This window comes from Halichoeres trimaculatus, unplaced genomic scaffold, assembly GCF_033239565.1.
Source record: "Halichoeres trimaculatus isolate MK-OKI-2021-1 unplaced genomic scaffold, fHalTri1.1 fHalTri1_scaffold_7, whole genome shotgun sequence".
Taxonomy (NCBI): Eukaryota; Metazoa; Chordata; class Actinopteri; order Labriformes; family Labridae; genus Halichoeres; species Halichoeres trimaculatus.
Genome location: NW_027437185.1, coordinates 30,037,233 through 30,064,001, shown reverse-complemented (window position 1 = coordinate 30,064,001; position 26,769 = coordinate 30,037,233). Strand labels below are relative to the sequence as shown.

The window sequence follows — 26,769 nt, the reverse complement described above, 5'->3', positions numbered from 1 at the left end:
AAGGGAGTATGGATCTCTTGCCAGAGATTTGCAGAGATCGAGCGATATGCACCCTTTGCTGTGAAAGTGTGTTAGCAAAGTATGCGAAGAGAAACACATTTAAAACTGTCTGTACTGCCAAAAACCAGGCAACAGAAGGAAGTTATACTATTTTTCACTGAGTAGCTAAGCTTGTAAAACCATTCAAGGAGACCTTCCTATCAACTGTTGATGATTTTATGAAAGAAGTATTGACACTTTGGGCGTGAGTGTATTTTAAAATGTCTGAGTCATGGCAAAGGTTGCCTACCTCTGGTCTGTACAAACATCAACCCACTTCTTTCTTTGGTTGAGCATCCTCCTTTTGCCTCGCATTGCCCCTGCACACTGTCTGTCTTTCTGGCAACTTTTTCAGTCAATAGAAAGTAATTGAAGTGTTATTTATTCTAGGTTTCAGGATTGTTATTCAGCTGAATCACCTGGGAGAAGGAGCAGAGAAGAAGAATATCAGACTAACCTAGACCTTTAGCCTCCATAGTGTATTCACTATATGTATGATTTATCAAGGTTAGTCCCTTATGGAAAGGGGAGACGGGGAAGGATAAAGAAGCAGGAAGAAGAATAGGACCTTGTGTTGGTAGTCTACTTCATTTATTCATTGTTTTAGGATTGTACCACTATTTAAAAACCTCTTTGTGACTTTGAGGCAGTTGTTGCAGCTCAAAGATTCATGCTACTAAAGCTGGAAACAAGAGTGCAGGGCATAGAGTTCATTGGGTTTTTGCACTGCAATCAATGCAGCTGAAACCACAGTGAGAACCTAAATTAGATCCTCAGTGACTTTACCTGCTTAACAGCTTACCTTGGCTGTGATACTGGAGTACACGAGGGGGAAACAAGTGTCAAGAGGCACTGACAGATTTTTCTCTGTCTTTATCTGTCACTTTCTTCTAACTGTTAAAATTCGACTGTGAGCTATTTTCACCTCGTCTGCACATGAAAACCTCATGTCTTTGAGCTTTTCTGGAACTTTTGGGGACAATATCTCGGCACCTGCTGACCTTGAATTGATTGGTGAGTGGTTGAAGTGAAGAACATTACCTTAAAAGCAGTGCTGGTGAGTCATTGCGAAGGCTTATTTTTAGTTTGAGTTATTGGAGGACAAAAAAGTCTATAAGTCTCTGTAATGATCTTATTGTCAGAACTTTGTTCTGCTATAACCTGTCCATCAGCTCACTCTGTCTACTGTCAATATTTTTTTCCTTCAGACGTTAAAAGACGTCTCTTTATGTTACGTCTTTGCGGTACATGCTCGCCGTTTTTTCCATTACACATCTGCAAATAGATACATAACTCGAGACTTCTCCGTGCAGCTAGTGCACACTCAATTTTACTCACTCTACTTTTCTCACTCTCTTCTACCTGACTTTCAGCAAGCAGGCTGACATCTGCTCCTATCTTTATAGAGGTGTCATTGAAATTCAGAGCAGACATGAGTCCTGCGAAGCACAGGGAGAAGTGCTTAGAGGAATATTCTGCACCACACACAAACATAACCCCAAAACACTACATGTGCAAACACAGGCACACAAGCGTGCACATACAAATATGTGTGCTATAACAGTATCGATACATAAGCACACATTCACTTTAATTTTTTAGCCTTTTCAGGTATCAATAATTTGTTGCACTTCAGCCCCTAAGCTCAAAAAATGTACCTTATTATGAAGAAAGTGTTATGAGCATTGCAAGAACGATTCAGAAACACTTTCAACACCCACAGAGTGTGTAGCTGTGTATATGCACACTTTCTGTGTGTATGCGAGTGCTTACTTGCACGGCTCGGTGTTATTTCCAAGTTGCTACAGCTCTCGAAGAATCAATAGGGCATGGCTCAAGCTCTGACCTACAAACATTAAGGTTCCAGGGCCTAAATTCTCCTTTATTTAAGCAGCAGATCACGAAGGAGCTCAAAACTTGGGCACATTTGTCTCGACACAGGAGACGCTGTATCTTTAACTTGTTATTTCCCTCACCATGATCACGTATGTCACAGCCCTCTCTCAAACTTCAGGTGATATAAAAAATTGAGATAATGCTAACCTGATTCAACACTTAACTCTAACAGAAAAAAAAATGTGCCTACATCAGATTTCCAAGCTTGTTTACACAGCCACCCCAGTGATAGAATTTAACAACTCTTATCTCTGTTTTACACTTTAAAAATGTGCACTCTTTCAGGCGTACACCACTCAGAGGTTTACAATCCATCAAAATTGAGACATGTCAAACGTTGCCCTTCACAGATGCTTCATCCAGTGAAAAAAAAACATCAAAACTAAAGTTCAATTTCTTGCAAGATGACACTGAAAAACCCACATAATACAAATTCAGCCTCCAAGTAAACCATTTAAATAACTCCTTTGAATAGAGAAGACTGGATGATGGATTTTGATTCATTGATATTATTTTCTTTTTGACACACTGGCATTTAAAAATCCATCATGGTCTCCTCAGTTGAAAAGGTGGACAAAGGTCCAGCTACTTGCCTCCATTCATGAAGACTTTGAGTGAGTGGCTTTTGGAGTTTTACTTTCACTTAGCCAAGAAGCAGACTCTGCTTTTGATTTTATCCTCTCTTCACTGACAGTGACTGCTGTACCCCTGGGGTCAAGCGATGATAAGGAATCCAGCTCATCCTTTCTGAATTTCTCTATCCTTGTAGACACCTTTCAGCTACCATTTGAAACACTGATGATGGTATTCTGCAGGTCGACTTTCAGCGGGATTAAAGCCAAGGGACTTTGCTGACGGTGCCTGTTGGCCTGCCCTCCCCTTGTCCACATCTGGGGCACAGCCAGGACGCACATGCTCAGTGTGTGTGTGTAAATGTGTGTGTTATTTTCTCGAGCTTGAACTGTCTGGCTGGCTGGGTCAGGCTAGAGTTAAAAGTGTGAAAGAGAAAGGATGAGGTGTGGGACATTTCAGTGAGGTGAAAACAGTAACCCTTTAACTGCAAGGGGAGTAAGAGTCAAGGTTGAAATATCATAAACATGTTAACATTGAACTGACTTCTGCTGTGACATTGGAAGTATTTAATTGGTTTAGGGTTAGAGGAAGTAGGCAACAGGGAATATTTCTCTCTTTTTTTTCTTCTATAGCTTCTTTCGTATCACAGGTTCAAGGTGAGATATTCACACCTCATATCTCGCCTTTGGTTTAAATGTCATAGAGGTGTTAAGGTTGGGCAAAGTCATTCTGCTGCTAAACCTAAAGGAGATGGTAACAAAAGTAGCATAGGTGAGGCAGAATCAGTGTAAACAGGAAGTGGTGGTTGGAGAGAAGAGGTTGTATAACGTTAAATGATACTATCATTGTCAGTGGGTGTAACTAGGGGTGGTGTGTGTCTGTTCTCCTTTGGGGCTCTTGTGGGCCTTCAGGTGGGCATAATGGGCAATTCTGGACCTGTGTTCTGTAAACAGGGCTATCTGTTGATGTAGAATACCTGTGCCAATTCATAGCAAAGATGGGCCATGGTCAATACTCAAGATTTCTCCCTACAACAGCCTCCATATGCCTCCTATGCCTTTTGGACTGTCATCATCCCTCATTGATCTTTCTGTTGGGATCTTGCTGGGACCTTTGTAAATCAGTGGTTGTCACTGCAGATTAGGGATAAGTCAGAATCTTGTAATATTTGAATAGTCCTTACTTTGAAAAGAATTGACATTACGTTTGTTGCAGCTGGCATGTGGTGACTGAAGCCTTTCTGAAAGCTTCCAATGAAAACTGAAAGAAGCAGAAAGCATTAATGGCAGATACTACTAAAACTGGAGTGGGTCTGTGAGATTTGGAAAACCACACGGACTGTTGGTTGTCAAAAGAGGATAGCATAGCATATTTAATTTCAAAAAACAAAACAAAACAAAAATGAAGTCAGCTTAAGTTCATGCAGGACACAGAAGTCATACGCCCAGCTGTGATCAGCTGACAGGCTCATGTTCAGTCACCAACCCTTTTCAACCAATCACAACGTGTCTGACGACAAGGCGGTGTATTTAAATCACTTCACTCACTTAAATTGTCTTCACTCTCCCTTATCCCTGCTACCTCTTTGCTACCCCGCCGCTGTTGTCTTAATAATTCCTCCTCCTCCTCCAGCCTCCTCCTATAAGGGCTCTATGTATGTACCCTATTGATCTGTATACCTCCTCTTAATGTGTATGAAGGTATAGGAGTTTTGCTTTGTACTTAGCAGGCTGCTTGTCTAACCAAGGGAGTACTCTGAAAAGCAGAGCTTTAACGCCAATTCTAGCTGTATCCATTTGGCAACAAATGGTTCAATGTATGATAAGAGTGTTCCTGACTGAACTAAGGTCAAGTGCAAACTTTGCTAGGCCAAACTAGTAGACATACACCAATCGATCGGTCGGCCGATTGATCAGTGTCGATTTGCTTAATTTTGGGGAATCGGTGATTGGCCCATCCTTACATTTTGAACTGATCTTATATACCTCCAGGAAAGGTCTGACAGCCAGCCATCATCGCTTTTTGCCCTGAGAAAAATCAGGACACTTTATTGATTGTGTAAGTTAAAATGTAAACATTGGAACATTTAAGGTATACGCTGTCCGTTTTGAAAAAAAAAAAAAAAAAAATCAGTATCGGTATCGACCCAAATTAGTTTCGGCAGGTCAGACTTTTTAAAGATTGGTGATTGGCCGGAAAATTGTGATCGGTGCACCCCTACAAACTAGCATAACACAAGTCTACAAGAGCTACACACGGAGCAGAGCACTCAGCAGAAGGAGCAGTAACAGTAGTTCCTAATGATTATTGAAAGGTTCAAAGGGTTAAAATACCCATCCTTACTTCAGAGCTTCTCAAAGGTTCTACAACTCCAAGGAGAAAGTATGATGATAAAACATTTGATAATGAGGAGGAAGATGATTGCTTGAGGTGTCCATTGTTTGTGCCATCCAACTGTTGAGCAGGTTTGCTTGAGTCTGTAAAATCGAAACATTAGATGAAGTATGATGAGCAGGTCATCTACTGTTATTATACAGAAGCACTTAATGCTGATGCTTGTGGCAACAAATACACCAACCCTGCCGTTGAAACTGATTTAAAAGCACAATTATGCTTCATTATTGCACTGTAAGAGAGGAATATGACAAATAAGTTGCATTACAACAGAGTCAGAGATGAATGTTGAATGTTGAAAGAATGTAATAAAAATACTTTTGTGCAAAAGGTTCACACTGCAGGAATCACATTTATTTCTTGTTTTTTCTACCGAGGGGCTGAGAGAATGCATTTTACATCTTTTATTGTTGTCATGTTAAGACTCTTTCTGTAAACACAGAGGCATCCTTTATTCATTGTTGCATGAATTATTCTAGACAAAAACAGGGAGGCGGGGCTGTTCCTTTCTGTTTTGTTTAAAAGTTTAAAGCCCATTTATGAGAACATGGCCTTTCTTTAATAAAAAAAAAGATCCTTTATAAATTCTGGTTCTGAATTAATAAATCTCATCTATTCAAACCCATGGTTGAGCTGCCCCATATCTTTTTACATGCACCCTTTAATATATTTTGTTTACACACACATGCACACACAGCACAGATGAAAACAGAGGCAGTGTACTCTTTCTGTAATTGATTTACTTTTACAAACTATTGTGGGCACTTTTGTGTTAAAATATAAAGGGAAGGAATGCACAAATATAATCCTCAGGTTTTGTGGTTGCTGTTGTCATTGGGTTTGCTTCCCCCAGACTGTGGGGATCAACATATAGACACAAACACCCACATACACACACTCCTACTTACACATACAATAAACACCATGACGCCTTGGCCAGTGCCCAGTGTTTCTTACAAAGTGAACCCTGCAGAGTTATTTTCATGCTGCTTCCAGCCTAATGCCTCATTGTTTCTGTTTTGTGTTTTCTTCTCAGTCCGCCTCGCTGTTGCGGGAGCTTGTTTAGACTGGACAGACGATATAATGCCACCAGCCTGATTGTTGAGGAAATGTTTTAGGCCTAATTGTGTCTCTGTTATCAGCAAGTTGTTGTTGCACGCCGTCTGTGATTTCTTTCTGACCAAAACTTGTAGAAGATGGGAGAAAATAAATACAACAGAAAAAGAAGAAAGACGAGCCCTGAGTGTGCGCGGCTACACACACTTTCTGTGGCTGTCACCAAGAGTTCAAAAACACCTTAGAGTGAGAGACAGCGACAGACAGATAGGAAGGAGGAAGGAAAAAACAGAATGAGGAAGTGAAAAGGGTGAAATGCTTGGCCACATGGTCTGGTGGGAAATCCCCCACTGAGCTGGGAGCCCTGCGCCCTGGTGGCGAGATGAAATGTCTTATCAGCCGGCGGCAGGACTCTGTCCTTTAAGTAGGGCAGGGGAAAACTCATTGTCCAGCCAGGCAGCATCTCAACTGATCCGTGTTCCCTTTGACCTTTACCACTGCTGCCACCAACACATGCCAAACTTTAGATTGTGTTAAATGCAACATTCCTCATTTATATAGCACCTTTCAGTTTGTCATTGTTGCGTGCAATCCCTATTTCCTTGCTGAGTTTTGTTGACAGGGTTACTTATAGGTCATGTGTGTATAATATGGGAAATGGTGAGACGTGTGACATTTGCAGCTACCTGTCTGCAGACTCTCTTTTACCCATTCTTGTGGCATCTCCCCCCTTTGACTAATGTAGCAGCCTCTAATGAGCAGGAAATTAAGCTGTAACGTGGCTATCATACAGCATGATGTGCACTAATTGCACAGATTGTATCTGTTTTATTTTTACAGAGAGCAGTAGGGTGCTCCAGTAATTTTCATTAATTACCCACAAAGAAGGAGTAATTAGATTTTTCATTATTCCATAACTTTTTGTCTGCAGACTTTTTTTTGAGTGTATGTAGGCAACTGGGGTTTGTGTCTGTGTGTTTTTTTTTCTCTACCTCCCAGGAACATATTGTATCGAGACATTATTTGAAATGTTGTATTTTTACTTTGGTATTCCCTCTAGTTCTGCCCTGCAAGGCCGCTGTTCTGTCAACAATATCACAATCTCAACATCAGAATGTTTTCCTTCATATGACTCGTCCTCCACACAAAGTTATTTCTGTTAGTCCAACTGACAGGGCGATGGGCACATGTTCACTCTGTCATGTTGAGTTTCAGGGCAAGAAGAGGGAGTTATTGTGAACTCTGAGAGACCTTTTACAGTGCTTGTTCTCAACAGAACTGTTGCGTCTCTGATGTGCCTCCGATCCGCAGAAATACTCACAAAATGGTTGTGGCAAGGTCACTCTGCTGCTGATCCAGCATTGGTGATGTATGGTCATGTACAATTGCATACGTTTTGTGGTGGAACATCAATTGCCACTGCACAAGTGAATTGCTTTATTCAACAAGAATAGATTTATTCCACAAGGTCTGTTTCGATACTGCATTTGTATAAAATTATTTAGAGACTTATACTTAACAAAACAGGTAGTTCGTCTGCTTCCACTTCAGGAAAGTACTCTGTCTGCTATCCTAAATTTCTGTCATAGCAGAAATTTAGGTGTAAGTGTCAGGATTTAGTTCAGAAGTCCAAAAGAGTAGATTTAGGGAGCAGAAACAAGCTTGGGCAAATGCAAGGATCTTCATCCTGCAGCTCTGGAGCCTCATGCGGCTCTGTGACTCCTTTGCTGCGGCTCCTTGTAACTTTAAAAAATATTGAAATAAAGAATTTTTATTATTCTTACTAAAAGTATTGATGAGAAACGACGTTGACATTAAATGAAGTAATCACCTACTACAACAGCCCACCAACATTCCATGCCCCTGTGGTTAACCTCAAGTTTTTTACCCCTTGTAAGATAACTAAATCTACAAAAAGACAAATCTAGAAAATAGAAAATACAGTTCTGTGTGGATGGATTAATTAACTGCCAACCCGCCGGACTCATAAAAATGCTTGAGGCATGTGGCAAGATGTAAAAAAAAAGAAAATGGCAAGTTAAGCAACATTATCATTTATGTTATCAAATGCAAGTATTTTTTTAAATTGAAAAAAAAAAAAAAAAAAAAAAAAAACTTGCAAAAATGTCACAGAAAGACATTTTTGCCAGTTTTTTTAAGTTTCTTTTTTTTTTTTGCCATTTTTGCCATTTTTTTATTTTTGGAATTTCAATTTCAATTTTTTTTTTAGTTTTTACACATTTTTAGCGTTTTTGAATCCTTTTCTAAATTATTTTGGCGAATTTTGAAATTTTGTGAAAATTTCAATAATATATTAAAAAATAAAAAACTAAAACATCACATGTACACTTTCATTTATTCCAAAAGACTTCTTGTTTAGATATCTATTCACAAGATTTTAACTATGTATTTAATTTTATACACCTTAAAGTCTTTAGATTTTGAGGCAAAACGGCTCCTGTGAAAGTAAAGGTTGCAGACCCCTGTGCCATTGCATTAAGAGAGGCAGGCTCCTTCAAATCACTTCTAAGTGTGTTCACACTTAAACCAGCTCAAAGGTAGAGTTTTGCAGTTCTGTTCTAGTTTTTTTTTCAGTCTTTTACAATAGGGCTCCAAAATTAGCTGATTGCAACATCTGTGCCCTTCAAATGCCATGCAGAGCTGTAACGAGCCACATCATTCAAGATGTGTCAGGGCTTTGGTTCTCAGTAAGGTTAGAGTACATCCAGACACAGAGCTTGGGATAACTTTCTCAGTAATCATCCAAAAAAATCATTCAAATTCATGCTGTGATGAATCGCAAAGACAAAAGTGCATTACTGTTGTTCTCATCCTCAGACATCTACTAATTACACCTCTTTATCACTGTGCAATGAGAGGTAGGAGACTCAGGGATATATTGTTTAGTTGATGGCTTATGTGCAACATTTGTCTGCAGGACTGAGAGTGAGTGAGGGAGAAAACATAGAGAGGGAGGTTGTTGGGCAGACTGAATAGAAGGAGCCGGTGACAATCAGCTTTCTCACTGCTTCCAGGCCAGACACGCTGCAGCCATGCGCTTTTCCAGTAAGCTGACAAAGAAGCTGAATAATGTATCTATCAGTCTGCCTGAGTGCGCCGAGCACCGGGCACTGAGTCTGCTGCCAGCTTGTTATAGGCTCATTACAGGTGAAGATGACATGTGGAGGTGCTGCCGCCTTGGCATTGTCTCCCTGCCCTGCCCTCGATAGAAAGGCACAGCACTCTGTCACTCCCCCTCTCGGCGCAGAGAGAAGGCAGACAGAGGTGATGGAGAGAGGGAAGGGAATGAGCCTCAATGCTCCCCTAACCCCCCAAAATGAAATTGACAGGCTCGCTGAAGTAATTGCTCCCAGCACTATTTTCTTTGGCAGGAAATACTGTTATCGACAAATAGGGGATTCAATAAGCGGCAGGAGATGAGGCTCGAGGCAGTGGTCAAAAGGCGGTGTCTGTCCTCTATGGCTGAGGTTACAGTTTCTCCTGATGTTCTATCTTTGTGCCCTGACTTTCTCTCCTTTTGTATCCAAAGCTTGCTTCTTCTATCTCCTGTATATTTCCTCCGCGTCTTTTTTACGTCTTCCTACCCTCCCGGTATCTCTCCCCGATCCCTCCAACTTTCTTTTCTCGAGGGTCTTTTCTTTTGTTGACCATTTTTTTGCAAGCCTAAAGGGGAAAACTCTATCACCTAGTACCCGTCAGGTATTTCCCCCCCTTTCTCCACCCATCCCCTAATCTTCAGATTGTTTCCCTGCTGCCAGTGTGGTGCTGTAATGTTGATATGATCCCAAAGGATTTCATTGATTTAGGACAGGGTCATGAAAAAGCAGTTTATGGTCAGTGTCTTTGGTTTCCAGAGGTCAGAGCATGCGGTGAAACCAGAGCTCTAGCTTTTCTGGACATAGTGGTGTGCCTGCTGGGAACTACTGAGAGGGAAGAAGATAAATGAAAAGTGGCTGATGTGTTTTCCTCTCACTGCTTTCTGTATTATAGAGGAAGTAATGTTCTGAAAATGTAGATGCAGAATGATCCATTCCTAAAAATGGAAACACATTGAACAGCTTGTTCTGGTAGAATTTGTAAGTGTTTTATTTATGCTGTCTTTATATTGTAGAAAAAGACGTTTACTATTTCCTTCTTGGAGCTGCAACACACAAGACTTGAGTATTGATTAAAACCAAGTTTCACAATTCAACGCTATATTCATTGAAAAAGTTTGTTTGAAACGACCAAAACTTGAAGTTATTCCTAAAAACAGTTGATGTTTTGGGGTTTATGATTAGTGTATCTGTTTTTTTACTTGTACATTTGTCAATACCCCACACCTGATACCCCATACTTGATTACTGATACCTGGTACCCAGTATCTGAATCAGTCACCTATAGCCAATATTTATTAAACTGCAAAAAAACTTAAGTCTTATCAAGTGTTTTTGTCTTATATTAAGTAAAAATTTTCTGATGCAACTTGATATGCACCTCATTCAACTTGTTGGTCAAGAAAAAAAAAATCTTGTTTCAAGTTGTTTAAAGACAAAAATAAGTTCTAAATTGCTTGTAACAAGTAAAAAAACAATCTGCCAATGGAAAAAGAAAAAATTGCTTGAAACTAGAATAATGTCTTAATACAGGTAACTTGTCTTTAGTCCCATTGGCAGATTTTATACTAGTTACAAGCAGTTCAGACCTCATTTTTGTCTTTAAATAACTTGTAATAAGACATTTTTCTGGACTGGTCAGTTGAATGTGACCCATATTAAGTCTAAAAACACATTTTTACTGAAAATAAGACAAAAACACTTGATAAGATTTCAGTTTTTGCAGTGCAGCTGATATACTATACCCCCTACCTGATAGCTGATTCTTGATACCTGATATCTGATTTCGTATACCTGATACTTTTGACCATACCCTACACCTCATCCCTGATTCCCCATACTGAAATATCTTATACGTCAGGACTGGATACACAATAACTGTTACCCATCAAGTTCCTACATGTGCTAATGTGTATTGTTTTGGAAATCATAGTGGAGCATTTGTCTACCCATGCTAGCAGGGTGCCCTTGAAATAAGAAAATCAGTACATTTTATTAGCCTCCAAACCCCTAAAGTTGAGCCCCTGCCAGATGGCAGGTGATATGTCTTCAGACTTGTATAGAACCCACCACTCTGGCTTCAATACATCTCATCTGCCATTATTTTTCAACCCTTTTTTCAGCTCAGTGCTGACAGATCCCCTCTCCACTGTGTACCCAGCTTGGTTGTTTTAGCATTTGCTATTCATCTATACCGATCCATTGCGGACAGCCCTGTGTTTTCAAAACCCTCAGCAGTCTCTTCAGCCTGAGTTTGACTGCTGTGATGAGTGCAACAATCAAGAATGATATTTTCAGGGGAGAAACAGCATATTACACTGCCCTCCCATCAATCTTCAGCCTCTGAATGCCTACTGTAATAAATGATTTCCTCCTGTCTTTTTGTGCAGAAAGAAAACTTTTGTTTATTATGTGTTTTTCCATCCTTACGTGCTTGGATTGTACCAATTTGAGACTGTTGAATTGATTCAGCACTGAGCAGTAATTATAAGCTCCTGTCCAGGTATTATTGGCCTTATTGGATAATGAAGACTCCAGATTCAGACACCTATATATGGGAGGATCTCCCCTGGGGATCAGTGAGCCCTTTCTTCTTCAGGTGTTTAAATAATGAGCATGGAAGGTACATCTAAGCTGCTTAATGATCCAGACACAGTTGGATAGTAGTTCATATCCAACCAGAGACTTTAATGAACTGTTCTTTACAACATGTGTTGACACTGAACTGACATTTAAAATCTAAAAAAAAAACACTAAATACGTCGCTCTCTTTACAATTTATGAAAAAAAGGGTTTGTTAGATATCATCACCGAGCTAAGTAGCAGGAAAGTACAGGTCTAGACATAATACAAAATATAATTGTATTTTATACGACAGAATTAATACAACAAACAACTAACAAGATGAGCAATGATTATTTTATATTTGTTGAGTCAATTTTCATAGACATTCTGAAGTTAGGCTAACAGACATATTTCAAACATTTCTCTCTGTTGCCTTTGAACGTGTGTTTTAAAACCAACCCCAAAACAGAAATGTCTAGTTATTTAATCATAATCCACATTATTTCAACCATCTTAGCCAACACAGTTCCTTTGTAAAATCCTTTCAGCATACCTTTGTAGCACACACCTCATGACAGAGCCTGTTTTATCGTAGCTCATGCGCTACGATGCTAATGCTAATTATTATTCTTTTGTACTTGTAAGAGTTAATAAAGTCAGTTTTGGCTTCACAGTTGATGGTTAGAAGTAATAAAAATGGTTTTGTTAGATCCAGGGACACAAAGTCACAGATCATTGAATACAAAGATTTTAAATCCAAGGAACCTCTTTCGAAAATGAGTCAAAACAAACAGTTTTTTAAGCTCTCAAAAATAAGCAGTGCCACTCAGAGATTAAGAGCAAAGGGATATTTTTCAGGTACTTGTGCAGTTGGTAAAATATTTGTCAATGCCAAAGCAAAAAAGAAAGTTCTACATCATTGTCTTACTTAAAACCTGCATGTTTTGAGTCCCACATTTCACCTTTAGTTTTTAAGTGTCTGGAGTATTTCTCTTTCTTATTATCTTTTCTCTGTCTGCTTGTGCTTTCCTCAAACAGTATAATCTGTTTCATTTCATGTTTGGAGTTCAGAGTCAATACCAAAAAGAGACGGTAAGAATTGTGTTAGGTAGACATCTGCTACAAAGACTCTTGTAGTAGCTAATAGTTGAAAAACATAGATAGTAATGAGACGGATTCTTCTTTCTCCCAAAGGCTTAATAACTACCTTCAGTCAGATAAAAGCTGAGACAGTCACTCCCACTCATTCACCCAACGGTACTTGAAAAAAAAAAGATGAATGGCCTGAGTGTTTGTGTAGATCAAGAAGAGAAAGAGGGATAAAAGCACCGAAAATTGATTTCTCACAAAATCAAACTGCAGTTCTGAGAACTAGACAATTATCTGAAAGCACACTCCCAGGTTTCAGATTTGCTTTGAGATTTTACTATTTTCTTTGCCAGTGTCAGTGCTGGTATCACAAAAGCAGGAGAGAAAAAAAATGTCTAAAGCCATGCCAGAAATGAACTAAAAGGAAAAAAAAAGTATTGTGTGGTCTCTGCAAAAGAAAGAGAATGGTGAAATTCAATCTTGCTTTGGGAACAATAGATCCTTGTTTACACGTCTTTTGGTGTTACTTGAGAGGTAGGCTTTGTGTGCTTACATTTCCACTCTGAATAATTAAAGTCATCTCAACACTGACTGTGGGAGGATGGTTTCTACCTGGGTTTGGCAGGAATAACCTCTGCCAGTCAAGAAACATGATGTAACATCAGCCTTTATCAAACAAATACTTTTTATCATAATGATATCCAGTCACACAAGGCGCTGTGTTTACACCTACAGCTCAGCATTATTGGCAGCTTGCTGTTGTCACACTGCCTCGGCTTTTTCCAACACACAAAAAGCAGGTTCTTTCATGTTAACTGTACATTGCAAAGGAGCAGCAGGCCTCTCTTTTCTCCAGATAAATGAGCTGGCTTATTACTTTCCAAACTGCCTATTAGCACAGCTCACTTTGTGGGGAACCAAACAGTCTGGGATGAACACAGTGACGATGACTTGGCCCAGCAGTCTGGTTCAGGCATATGCGATGGCGTGTCTGTGTGTTGTTTTTACATTTTGTTTTGTATCTCTAACTTGACCCCCACCTGAAATATATTTCATTTCCACAACAAACCTAAAAAGGACTCATTTAACACGGATTTGTTGTGAGATACCATAGCGGACTGTATCAATTTACAATCAAAGCCTCTTTATTTCTACAACATTGTGCATACTGTATGACTGTGTGGCAACAACGTCAAGCCAGCAATAGATCAATCTCTCCTCAGCCCTTGAATCAGGCTGCAGCTCAATGTAACGCACAACTTCACTGTGTGCTTGCAGAGCCAGTGTGTAAATGTGTGTTTCCCCCGCTGCGGTGTGAGTGTGTGTATCGATGCCAATAGGTAGTCTCATTGTGTAAGCATCAGTGTAGCAACACGTCCCAAGGGCCCTCTGTGGAGATTATACACAAGAATCCATTTACTTCAAGCAGGAGCAGCCGCAGATAGTGCACAGAGCCAGTGTTTGGCTCTCTGCGAGTACAGTCCATCATTAGAGTATTGGCAGATTGAGCGAAGCAGAAATTGGCCAACACATTTCTAGACCCTCACTCATCTTTTATGTAAAACACAGAAGATTTGGGCAGCTTTGTGAGAATCAAGTCTCAACAACAACAACATCTACTGAGAACACAGGCTACTTAACAAACTCACAATTTCCCTTCATAGTGTTTTATGAGTGTTTTGGCCTGTAGCTGTTCATTAAATTGAGTTTATTTAGGGCAATGCTTATCCTGCAAATTATACATGGGTGTTCTACAGGGGTATTCACAGCACCTCTCTTTGTAATTGATTACAACATTAATGTTGCAGAGTATGAAGATAATCTAATAATTGTCCTCTTGGTGTTTATTTACAGGGAGGACTGAGAAACAGCAAGCATGAGTGTACGCTTTCATCCCAGGAATATGTCCACGAGCTGCGGTCTGGCATCACAGAAGAGAAGCTGCTCAACTGCCTGGAGTCTCTCAGAGTTTCTCTCACAAGTAATCCTGTCAGGTGAGCAACTCCAGCTATTTGTGTGCTTTTAAAACTGTTCTTTTGTACAAGAAATAATTTTTTAAAAATCACGACTGTCACAAATACTAAAGCCAACAACAGGGGTGCCTCCAAAGAATGTCACAACTAACATTTCACCAAAATTAGTCTCATTTATCTTGAATTGTTAGTGTTTTTCACTGCAGTCTGATACTGGGCTGCAAGTTACTTTTAGTTTCATGTTTGATTATTCTGGATGAGTCTTTTTGGATTTGTTGCGCAGCAGCCCCACAGCAAGAGGGTCACCGGTTCGATTCCCAGCTTGGCCGGTGGGCCTTTCTGTGTGGAGTTTGCATGTCCTCCCCGTGCATGCGTGGGTCCTCTGGCTTCCTCCCACAGTCCAAAAATATGCTCAATAGGTTAATTGAACACTCTAAATTGTCCGTAGGTGTGAGTGTTAGAGTAAATGGTTGTCTGTCTAAGTGTCAGCCCTGTGATTGGCTGGAGACCAGTCCAGGGTTACCCCGCCTTTCGCCCAGAGACAGCTGGGATAGACTCCAGCCACCCACGACCCTGCACAGGATAAGCGGTTCAGAAAATGAATGAATGAAAAACAATTGTTTATTCAATCATCTAATTAAATTTTATCAGAACCAAAATATCTTGTATGGTCAATCTAACATTTGAAAACCAAAAAGGAAACAAAAAACAACTTTAATTTAATAATTAAACACTAGTAAATGTTTGTAAATTTGATGAATGGCTTAAAATAGTATTGTTTGTGTTAAATACAGATTTTAAAGCAAGACTGCATTCATGTCTGAAAATGCAGAAAAGGGAAAAATGTAATTCTTTCCTACAACTTTTGTTTAGCCTTACGCTAATTGTCTATTTCTGGTCACTTTTCAAAGGTTTGTCCCTTTTTACTTTGTCTGCATCTGGGTTTTTCCTTAATGTTAAACTCAGAGGCTGCCCAATTGTCTCTCTGCCTCAGGCCCCTATCTGCATTGATGCTGTTTTCATTATGGATGCTGTAATCCAAGGACAACACTTGGTGAATTAGTTGTTTTTAACTGATATTATAGAACTGAGCTGATGAAGAGGTGTTGCCGTTTCGTAATCGTCCCAGTGTATCATTGAGAACGCTGCCAAAAACTGCCTCTGAGGAAGATATTTGAAATGTTCAGTGCAGAGTATGTCTGTGGTTTTTCACTACTGCCAAGAAACATGTCTCAGAAATGAAATGTACTGTTTACTTACACTGATTTTCACATTTAATTCGATCAGTTTGTCCGTCACATCCCCCTTGCCTTCCTCTCCCTCTCTGGGTTTAATGTGTTAAGTGTTGTTATTGATTTAATTCATACTGAGTGCCCCCTCACCTGGTTACAGTGTATTTATCAAGCCCAGACGTGCACATGTGTTAAAGGGGAATGCTTACGGATAATAAACGATCATAAAAATGTGCCTTAAAAGTCCAGTGAGGACTTTATGAGTGATCTTGAAATAGTCTCATGTTATTGTCTTTTTAAAATTAGATCATCAGTGGTGAAATCAGTTATTTTAAAAGCTATTTCTCAGTATCTGTGGTGGGACTTTCCTGGAAGAACACAAATCCTTTCACAGTACTAAGTAGGGGTGGGAGGAAAAATTGAATTGCGAAGTATCAGGATTTTTGGTTTGACAGTATGAAAATTGGGATACTCAATTTTTTTTTTTTTTCAAATTCAAATTCTTTATTTTAGTCTTAGTTCATAAACTGGATTTGAAAAACCGTTTCCAGTTTTTTCCAGCAGAGTGTGAAATGTTTTTCTTTGACTCATGTGATGTGCGTTTTATGGGAAAATATGTCTCCTGTACAGTCTTATCCTTGTTATTTAACTTTTTCAAATGGTCTGGTGTTAAAAATAGGGATGGGAATAGAAAACCAGTTCCTGTTGAGAATCGATAGAAATGTTTCAATCCATCGATATCGTTAGTCTTCGGGCTTATCAATTCTTTACATTGTGCCAGAGCCGCCAGTCCTCTTAGCTTAGCAGTTAGATTATGTTTCTCAAGAAAACTCTGATTCAGGATTTTCAGCTTGAAGTTTTACTGAAGAACTGACTTCATAAAGAAATGTACATTACTCTCTCTCAGGAGATTCATATTCAGTTCATTCGAAATGGTATAAATCACCTTATTTACCAAAATAACAAAATAGCAAAATAGCGCAAGCTTGATGCTAACATGTGTTGTTTACATATAGGTAAACAACTGAAACCATTGCTATAGCCACTTTGAGACACTAGATGGCCTACTTGAATTATTGATATATTACAACACAGTACATCAACGTCACATTGTGTGCAATTTTTACCTGTTTCTGTATAATTATTCCCATAAATATCGAGACCCAGGGACCTATTACATTTTATTTACTTACAGTATAAACTCAATTAAATATTGTTGACACAGAAAACCTGTATAGCTACTTTTTGTACCAAGAGAATTCACAACAGGAATTGATAAGGGAATCGATAAAGAATCAGATCGATAAGCAGAATCAATAAGGGCATCGGTATTGACAAAATCTTTTCAATTCCCATCTCTAGTTAAAAAGCGAACTAAAAATCGCAAAAACTGTACATATCAAAGAATCGCAATTTAAACCGAATCAGCACCCCAAGATAGGCAGCAAAGTTTTGCAATAAAAGTGAGTTGACCAAGTGAAAGAAAAATATGTCCATTCCTAATAATTTAGAAAGTATGCCGCTCCCAACCTAGTTGTGAGCCATGAAAACCTCTGTGCATATATCTGAGAGTTTGAGTGTCTGCTGAATCTGTACATTTTAATTGGTGCGCACAGAAACACCGTTGGTCCTGTCCTGTGTGGACTGATTGGCTATGTTGGACAAAAAAATTTCACAGCATTAACTTTCAGACAGGCTTGGAGAATGACCAAACGAGCTGCAGTCACTGGGAGTCATTCCAGACCCCTCCGTCCATTAAGCTCTAATAGATAGGAAGTTTAGTTTTCCACATCAGAGAAACAGCCATTCTCGGGGCCTTAATAAGCACAGGGCTTTGTGTCATGTGAATGTGAACAACATGCTTCCAGTCAACCAAATGAAACTTACCAGCCTGTACTATCGCTCCTTGAATTATAATGATTAAGGCTGAACACAATTTTAGGTCTCATCAATATTATTTTGTGGTTCTCAGCTCCATCCTCATGAGCATTGATTTGCTTTTGAGCCATTCACTCCGTGGCCTTTGTGATTTTGTAGCCTTGTCTGTACTCGTTACCCAAAACCTCTGCCTGCTCTTTTGTAAATGGGATCTTCGGTTTTAATTTGGTCCCTGCAGTGCAACAGAACCCTTAGTGACAGTGGATCCTTTAAATTATTTACCAGCCAACTATTGAGGGGATGTTTCTTAATGTGAATCAATGAATGCTGCATTTTAAATGGTCATTGGATAAGTGGAACACTTTTTTTATGTTCACTCGGAATACAGAAAAGGACTCGCCTGCATGGCCTCAGAGGGGCTTTTATGTAATCTCTGTGCTACTACAAGCATTACCACTACATCCCGAGCTAACAAGTTGTGGGGGAAGGAACAAAAGTTTGCTCTGGTTATGACCCTATGGCTTCTTTACACTTTTCTTCCACATCAACTCCAGGAAAGGAAATGATCCAACCAAACACAGAGAGAGATTCCGTTGGCTCACACGATGGCATTAGCTTTCCATAGTCAGCCAGAGAAATCATACATGGAGTTAAAGCGCTCTTGGCTTTGCCCTACTGCACATACTGTTATGTAAGCATGTTACACTGTGCACTATATAGCTGAGCAGTTAAATAATCACCCCTTGAGTGATTGCAGAGCTGTGAAGTCTGTCTCTGCGGCATGAAGAAAGCCGTGGGGAGGCAAGTCAGCCCCGGCGCTCAGAAAGGCCAACTGGTGCCGAGGGGATGTAAGCAAGGCCAGTCTTGCCTTCTGGCTGTTTTCAAATAGTTGAACCTTTGACCGGCATGTAAGGGACCAGGGCTTTAAAGAGTCACTCTGACAGAGGGACACGTCCATCCAGGGAAAAAACACACCTGTGGGTGTGTGCTGAGGAGGAGTGTGTGAGTGCCACATGCAGCCATCCACCTGCTCCTTGCTGTCCTCCTTGTTTCTCTCCTGAGGGAGACGGACTGATTGTTTTCTTGAAACATAAATAAGGTTGCTGCTGATTAATATGAATGCAGTTAATTGTTATGGATCACAACACACAGCACACTTGGTTTGTTACTTTTTTGACCCATATATGTAAATGTAACCTTTGTGTGATATGTTACCATAAACTAAAGATAACTGTAATCCAGTGACAGAAGTGCTTCTTTTGATTTTCATCAAAGAGCAGTTATAAATTTTTTCAGACTTCACTTAAAGAAATAATAAATAATGAAATATATTTATTGTTCTCACTTTACTGTAGTTTTAGCTCATAGTTTGTAGGATTGAAACACATTTCTCATTAGAGGGCCAAACTCCCATCCAAAAAACAGCATCTCACAAACAGCTGATTATTTTCTAGGTTGCCTTGTTAAAAGGCAAGAAAAACTTTGTCAAAGATTGTCTCGCCTTCTGTTTCAGGAAAAAAAAAATCTGAAAGAAAAGAATTTCAAAGCAGGGGTCCGTGTATTTATCAACCATTAAAATGTTGACATGAATGGACCCACATACAAAACAGCTGAAGTTTGATATCAGTTGTAACATTCTGGATGTAAATAAAAAAAAAAAAAAAAAACTATTTAAATTCATAGCAAGAATAGGAAATCAAACCCTGAGTTAAATCATGATTAAAAATAATTTGGCTACGCTTGCAGATGTCAGAATTGTCCCTGTTTCATATTTAACCATCAAGAAACAGATCTACGTGTTGACATCCCAAGCTTGTGAAGTATAATTGTTCTTTAAAAATTATTCTCCATGCTTTTTTTCTCTTTATTTGATTAGACAGCTGCGGAAAGTCTGGCAATATGAACTTATTTATTTAAACCACAAAAATTTATTCCCAGAACTATGAACATCTTGACAGAACTAGGAACTCTGGAATGGGAACTAAAAATTACTTTAGGGGTATTACATTAATGTCGTTGTCATACTGCCCTCCATACGCCACTTGCCTCATTTATTTTGTCTAACCCGGTCTTTAGCCTGTGGTGGAGACTCAGACAAACACTGGACCGCAGGAGCCACATAGCTCCTGGAAATGTATCAGGAAGTAAAAAGTTCCTGGACGTTCTGGTGGATAGGACTTAAGCTGCTGTTCATGGGATGTCTATACCCTAGTTTTATTGCTTTTAACTTATTCTTTGTGTCAAAAACTGCCTTTTCAGAAGTTGTATTCATTTATTTATTTTCTTTTTTTTTTTTTTTTTTACAGTTTTCTTAAACTGTGGGATTGTTTGAAGACCTGACCCAGTGGTTAATGTAATTCTTAATATCTAATAACCAAACTTATCTTGAGACACTAAACACAAAGAGCAAGTCCAGATTACTTACAAGACGAGGGATACACCAATCCAACTTTTCTGGTTTTGATATTGATACCCATACCGATAACAGTACCACTACCGATACCCATACCAATGCCTGGGCTTTGGTATCGACCAATACCGATCTGATACCAGTGTTAAAGAATAACCTGCATGCCCTACTGTGGTATAAGACTGGTACTGTTTTGGGTAAAGGGCAAAAAATTGAGTAGATGGAATTACTGAAGTTAATACTTATTTAAACAATGAAATATTTAAATGTTTTGAATTGAAATGAAAGAATTGAGCCGATCAAGCCTTGAGATGCACCAATACACCGATAACCGATACCACTGATTGGTACTGGTGCATCCCTATACAAGACAGTTAGTATTAGAGAGAAAGAGGAGCAGATGGAACCTAGTATGTCAGACTTATCCTGGAAATCTAAGCCTATGGCAGTGTAACCAAAGGTCAGCCCAAGCCTGAACCAGCAAAACAAAAAAAAACCTCTATGGAAAAAGAAAGTTTTAAGTCTATTTTTAAAGTACATAGGGTGCCTGCCTCCTGGACACTGACTGATGGAAGACTGATAATTTAAGGCTATACCTCCCATACTAATGAGACTTTGGGGAATCACAAGCAGGCGTACATTCTGTAAGTGCAATAATCTAGAGGGGTAACAGAGACCGTAACATGTATTTGTGAGTCGTATTTGAGGTAATGATGAAACGTATAAGCAGAGTATAGCTCTGAGACTTTATTAATGGAGAGTAAATTGATATTCTCTTGCATAACATAAACAAGATACCCTTAGTTTTTATGTCTGTATCAAAAGAGCAGTCATGTCATAATAAAATCAAAGTCAACGCTTTGTTCGTTGAAAGATTGAAACTTTATTCAACACAGAGAAATGAAAGTCTCACCATCAAAGAGCTGTTGTTCTTCACAGTGAGTGCTTACCACTGCTTTTTGTTTTTCCTCTGATGTTTGGGCAGCCGGCTAATTTGCTCCCAGAGGCCTGTGTTTGTCTAATAGTTTAATTGGCTAGGCTGTGCACCTGTTTGGCAGCACAGGTGGCCACGGGGCCATTGTGCTGAGGGCCTTATCTCCCAGGCAGTTCCACACAGGTGTGTGGCATGCAGCCTTTGCAGATCTACCCACAGATGGCATCGCCCGGAGCGTCCGCTACTCACTCTGTTTCCACTCTCCTCTCCTCAGCTGACATGCTTTCCACTTCTCTCTCTGTCAAAAATTTCCCCAGCCAATTATTTATCCTCTTCTTCATCCTCCCCCTTTTAATTTTGTCATTTGGATACTCTCCTCTTAATTTAGAAGTGTCACAGTGACTAGCCACTTTTCATTAATTCTTAATCCACTGACAAGAAGTGAGACGCCAACTTACAGAAAATTACAACCCTCTTACTTTTGCCTTTTAGTGGAAGAGAAATCCTGCTGTCACCATCCAGCCTTCCATTTCGTCTCATCTAACAATTTCTTTATTTTCTGCCTCAGACATTTTGAAAACTCTGATAAAATTAATTTAAAAACAATTAAGAAATTTCATATCTGGATCGTAAAATATATCATTACAGTCACTTAGAAAAATACTTTAATGTTTTTCCATTATGTCTTACAATAAGGCAACACATCATTTTGTAATATTACTATAAGGCAGTGGGGTTAAACATTATGTTTTCTAATCTAACTCAGCTGCTGCTCCATTATTGGACATCTTGGTTTGAGTGGTTTTTGGCAGCAGAGCACACACATGGCTCCAGCTTCTACATCCTCCATGTTTAGCCTTCAGCATTACACTATGACTCTGTCAAATCCCGACAGTGACTCCCATATTAGATCTGCCCGTTCTCAGATCCCTGAGACGTATTTAAGCAAAATTGGACCCGGGCTCCTAACTTTTCATTATGTGAAATCTTCACGGTACAAGTCAGGCATTTTCTCGGGGGCACTTTTTTCTTGTGGGGTCTTTTTTTTGTGTGGAGGCGGGAGACATTTGCTGACGCCAGAGTTTCTCACTCTGGGCTTGGATACTGGAGGTGTGGGTTGTTGTGATGATCTCGCTGCTCTGCCACGCAGGGTGTCTGTGAGTCGGAATCAGTCTCACCAGCTTTTTCTCAGTTGAATGCTTGTATCCCGGCACTGAGGGCTGCACGGAACACTAGTAATAGGCTTTTTACGAGCTTTGAAGTTACTATGCCTGCTAACATAAAGCTGCTCTTCCTATTGACTGTCAGTCCTGATGCCCAGCTTGATAAAGCATTGAGCGGGGAGCTGAGAAACCCTGCTATCTCTGCAGAGAACAGTGCTGGAGCTCTCTTGTAATGGTTGAGCAAAGAGCTCATATTCCCTTACCTTATTATCTTTCTGTATTATTTGATTCAAACTATTAAATACTCTGCTCAGACCAGATGGTTGAACTACAGCATTATCATACAAAAGCTGAAAAGTTGAATCCCACGTGGGAAGGTGGAATATATGTGTGTGCTACCTACACGTAAAATTAAAACTAAGATAATCAGAAGGTGTCAAAAAATCCTCTCCTGTGGCACACATTTTTTTATTGTTAGCATTCAGTGGTGCTCTTACATCCCAGTCTCGTCCACCCTCTGCTTCTCCCACTCACTGTGTGAACAACAGCCAATCAACACCATCTCAAAGCTGCATATCCATCTGTCCATCTGCTATTGTGACTGTTTGAACAATTATCATCTGAACGTCTCACGGGCTGAATAAAAAAACCCACCCACAGCCCTGGCTGGACATCTCAAGGGGCACAGAGTGCGAACAGCGACTGTTGATTTGACTGCACATTACACATCAATCTGCAGGCTCCGAGATCCTTTGCAGAGATGAATAAATGTTTTACTTCCATCAGTGTTCATGTGGAAATATCTCCCTATCTCTGTGAGTTGTCCCAAATTAATTAATCCTCGGTATTCGCTCTGTTCTCATGGATGGCGCTTAAGCACTATCAGGCTTAATGTCAGTTTGAAATTTCCAAATCAAGCTGTAGAAATCTTGGTGTCCTTGGTTGGCTTCAGAGGGGACAGGCCACCTCAGGACACTTTGATGCCTGCTTGATGCCTTTGAAATTTCAAGATCAAGCGACATTTTTTCCCTTCCTATCACCTTGTAGAGTAATGGAAAAATAGAAATTTGATTTCCAACCATGACGATCAAGATTTAACATCCTCCAGGAAGGGATGAAGGGAGATGCCACATATCCAGAAATCTAACCTGTCAGGGCCACAAAATATGCTCTGGCTGTTGCCACAGTGGAGAAGTAAAGTGGGAGTGGAAGCTTTGCAGTGAGGTTTTCTTTCAACTGTGTTGTCGGACTTCTTTCTCTCTAGACTTTTGTGTTATTACAGACCAGAGTCACCATCCAGGCCTCTGATAAGATGGATCGCTCTCTTGTCAAAGAAAAAGGACAGAAAAATGTGAAAATAATGAAATATAAATCAGAAGTCAAAGTCAAAGAATTCTCAGGTCTCCTGTTTTTTTTTTAGATGTAACAGAGTAATTTCACTCATTAGGGAATCCTCTCTTATTTTGACTCTCTGCTCGGGATAATTATTCACTTTTTATAGCTTCCAAGGAGTTTTATTGCCTGTAAAATTTGGCACAAATGTTATGACACTGTCTTCAAGAGACGTGACGAGCAGTCAGGAATGAGCGAGTTAACTAGTTTTTACCCTTGCGGCTGACTTCAGAGTTCGCCCTTCTTCCTCAGAGGCAGTGAAAATGATTTTGGAGACATAAATGTCCCCAGTGTCTGGATATATTTTAAGAGTGATGCCTATTTCATTTTATGACACCATCTGTTAACCTCCAAGATACTCATATCTGCTACAGCCCCGATGTGATATATACAAAGTGAGACATGCATAATTCAGAAATGTTGGTTTTTAACCTGGTTTGACCTAGACGATGAATCTGAGGATGTAATGCGTAAGTGTGACGCTGCAACATATGAAATACTGATGTAGTTTTCAAAATGTTGACATTTGTTGCAGGGGTGGGTGAAAAATCGATATCGGCATTTTTTGTTTGGCAGTATCAAAATCATGATTCTTTTTTAAAACATCTATTTTTTTTAAATTCAAATTCTTCATTTCAGTCTTTGTTTATAAAATGGATTGGAAAAACAGTTACCACTTTTCTCCAGTAGGGGGTGAATTGTTTCTCCCTGACTCACATGATGTGTATTTTATGGAAAATATGACTCCTGATATAGTCTGTAGACGGTTCTATCATCATTTAACTTTTTCCCACGGTCCGGTGTTCAAAAAAGCAAAAATCATAAATATCAAAGAATCACAATTTAAATTGAGTCGGCATCCCAAAAATAGCGATACACTTGAATCGCAAGAGTAGCATATCGCCCCAGCCTTAATTTATTGATACTCGACGGTAGGGCTGCACGATTATCGCAATCGCAATCGCAATGTCAGCACATGCAATTACGTAATCGCAACAGAGGATATCGCAATCGCAATCGCAATGTCAGCACATGCAATTCAGATTTTTCTCCATGATAACCAAGCAAGTCTGTAGACTCATCATGACACAACTTTTTTTTATCAAATTGCAAGCACAATCGCAATCGCAATATCGTCCACCTAATCGCAAATCGCACCTTTTCCCCAAATCGTGCAGCACTACTCGACGGCTACATTTTTCACTCAGAATCCACACAAACTAGAGCAAACTACATAATTTCATGTGATCTGAGCCAGTATTAAAGCTCCTGCTAGGGGCCTTTAGTTCATGTTGAGTTTGGTGCCTCCTGTGGGCAACTCTGTCCTAGCTAATTCGACCTGCATGTGTGAAGTTAGTGTTCCTTAAACAAAAATTCTCCCAGCTCAATTTTTGAGCGATATATACATAAAAAGTTAAGAAAATTACCAGTTGCCAGTATTAAAGCTACTGCTAGGGACCTTTAGTTCATGTTAAGTTTGGTGCCCCCTGTAGGCAACTCTGTCTAAGCTAATTTGACCTGCATTTGTGAAATTAGTGTTCCTAAAACAAAACAATTCACACAGCTCTCTTTTTGAGTGATATTAACATAAAAGGTTAAGAAAATTACTCTAGAATGCTCAAAGTAAACATAAAAATACTTAAACATTAGCAAAACAGTTATCAAATTAAGATCAGAAATTAAAATTTAGTATTTTCTTAATAGTGTAACAGTGTTGAAATTATTTCTGCAGACTCCAGGGGCATTAATACAGGAATCAGACCCCTCACTCACACACTGAGTGATTGTTTCACTGGAAAATATGAAAACAGAGTGCACTAGTCCCTGGGCCTGACACCTACCCCCTGTCAGTAATTTTAAACTCTAAGTAAGATAATAGCATTCTTTCTTCTTGTTGTAAATGGGATTAATTTCCTTTTTTAGTTTGTAAAGACACATCAGTATTGATTTCAGTTTGTTTCCTGGCCAGCTAAAAACTCCTCACAGGAGCTTTAAACCAACATTTATGCATTACATTTCTCTGCTCTGGTTCAAATTCTAACACTATGCATCTTCCTCCTTCTTGGTCTTTGGGCTTAAAAAGATATAAATGTAAAAGTCATCTTGTGTTTTGGGGGTTTTAGAGAGCTGCAGAGCTGTCCCAGCCTTTTTAGTCGTTCCCATAAGAAATAATTTTACAAACGTACACACAGGGTGTGGGAGGTGTACAGTGACACTTTGCAAAGAGTTTTTTACGCCAACTGTATAAGATGACAGCAACAAAAGCGGGAACAAAACAGCAGCTTTATGGCAGAGAAAATAGAGACTGTTCTTTCAAAGAAGTGCTTGCCACTGCAGTTTCTCCCCTCCCTAGAAAGACGACACCCATCCTTGCTGAATCCAAAGGCAGTTTTGCTACAGCACATGAAACCTTTTTCCTCATCTTCCACAATGTGTAGGGATTTACAGGTTACCTAACAATTACGTTAATTGTTCTCACCAGCCTGAAATCTGCCAAGTGTTACTGCTGGTTTCTGCTTACCTTCACCTAGCAGTGAGGGCTGTTGTCTAGGAATCCTTGGTTGTGTTCAGGGGATAATTAGAAATTTCAAGAGTGTTTTGCACTCTGCAGGGAGTCATTTCAAAGTAACTGGGGAACATGTTGTGCTGTGAGCTCTCTGTGCTTAGCTGTTTGCACTTGATTCAATTCAGATAGAAACTCAAGCGCCTCCATCCTTCACAGTTCTTTTGTGCAGCTGTGGTTGCGCACTGTTGCTGCTTTCATTGAGGTTTTTATTTTGTATCCTTGCACACACAAAACAGAAAAAAAACATGCATTCAACTGCAATTTCAGTTCAATGAAATAAAACAGAACATTTAAATGAAAAACTTCTTACTCCTGACATTTATTTGTAATAAAGTCACATATTTTTTTTTATTTTTTTTTATTTTTAATCTTTTTATTGATTTTCCTTGGCCAACAAAGTATATCACAAAAAAAATCAGTAGATGTACAATTTCACAAGAGGTAGTTCAGGAGCAAAACAAATAAATAGGCTAATACATCTTAGAAATTGAAA

The 26,769-nt window shown here is 39.4% G+C and overlaps 1 protein-coding gene across 8 annotated transcripts in view; it reads left to right on the top strand.

The window, feature by feature from the left end:
* diaph2 (diaphanous-related formin 2) overlaps positions 1–26,769 on the top strand; it is a 483,641-nt gene that overhangs the window by 99,901 nt on the left and 356,971 nt on the right. For all 8 annotated transcript variants that reach the window (XM_074674141.1, XM_074674142.1, XM_074674143.1 and 5 more), the window contains one exon: positions 14,583–14,722. In XM_074674141.1, coding sequence (XP_074530242.1) covers positions 14,583–14,722 — 140 coding nt within the window. The remainder of the gene's footprint in view (positions 1–14,582; positions 14,723–26,769) is intronic.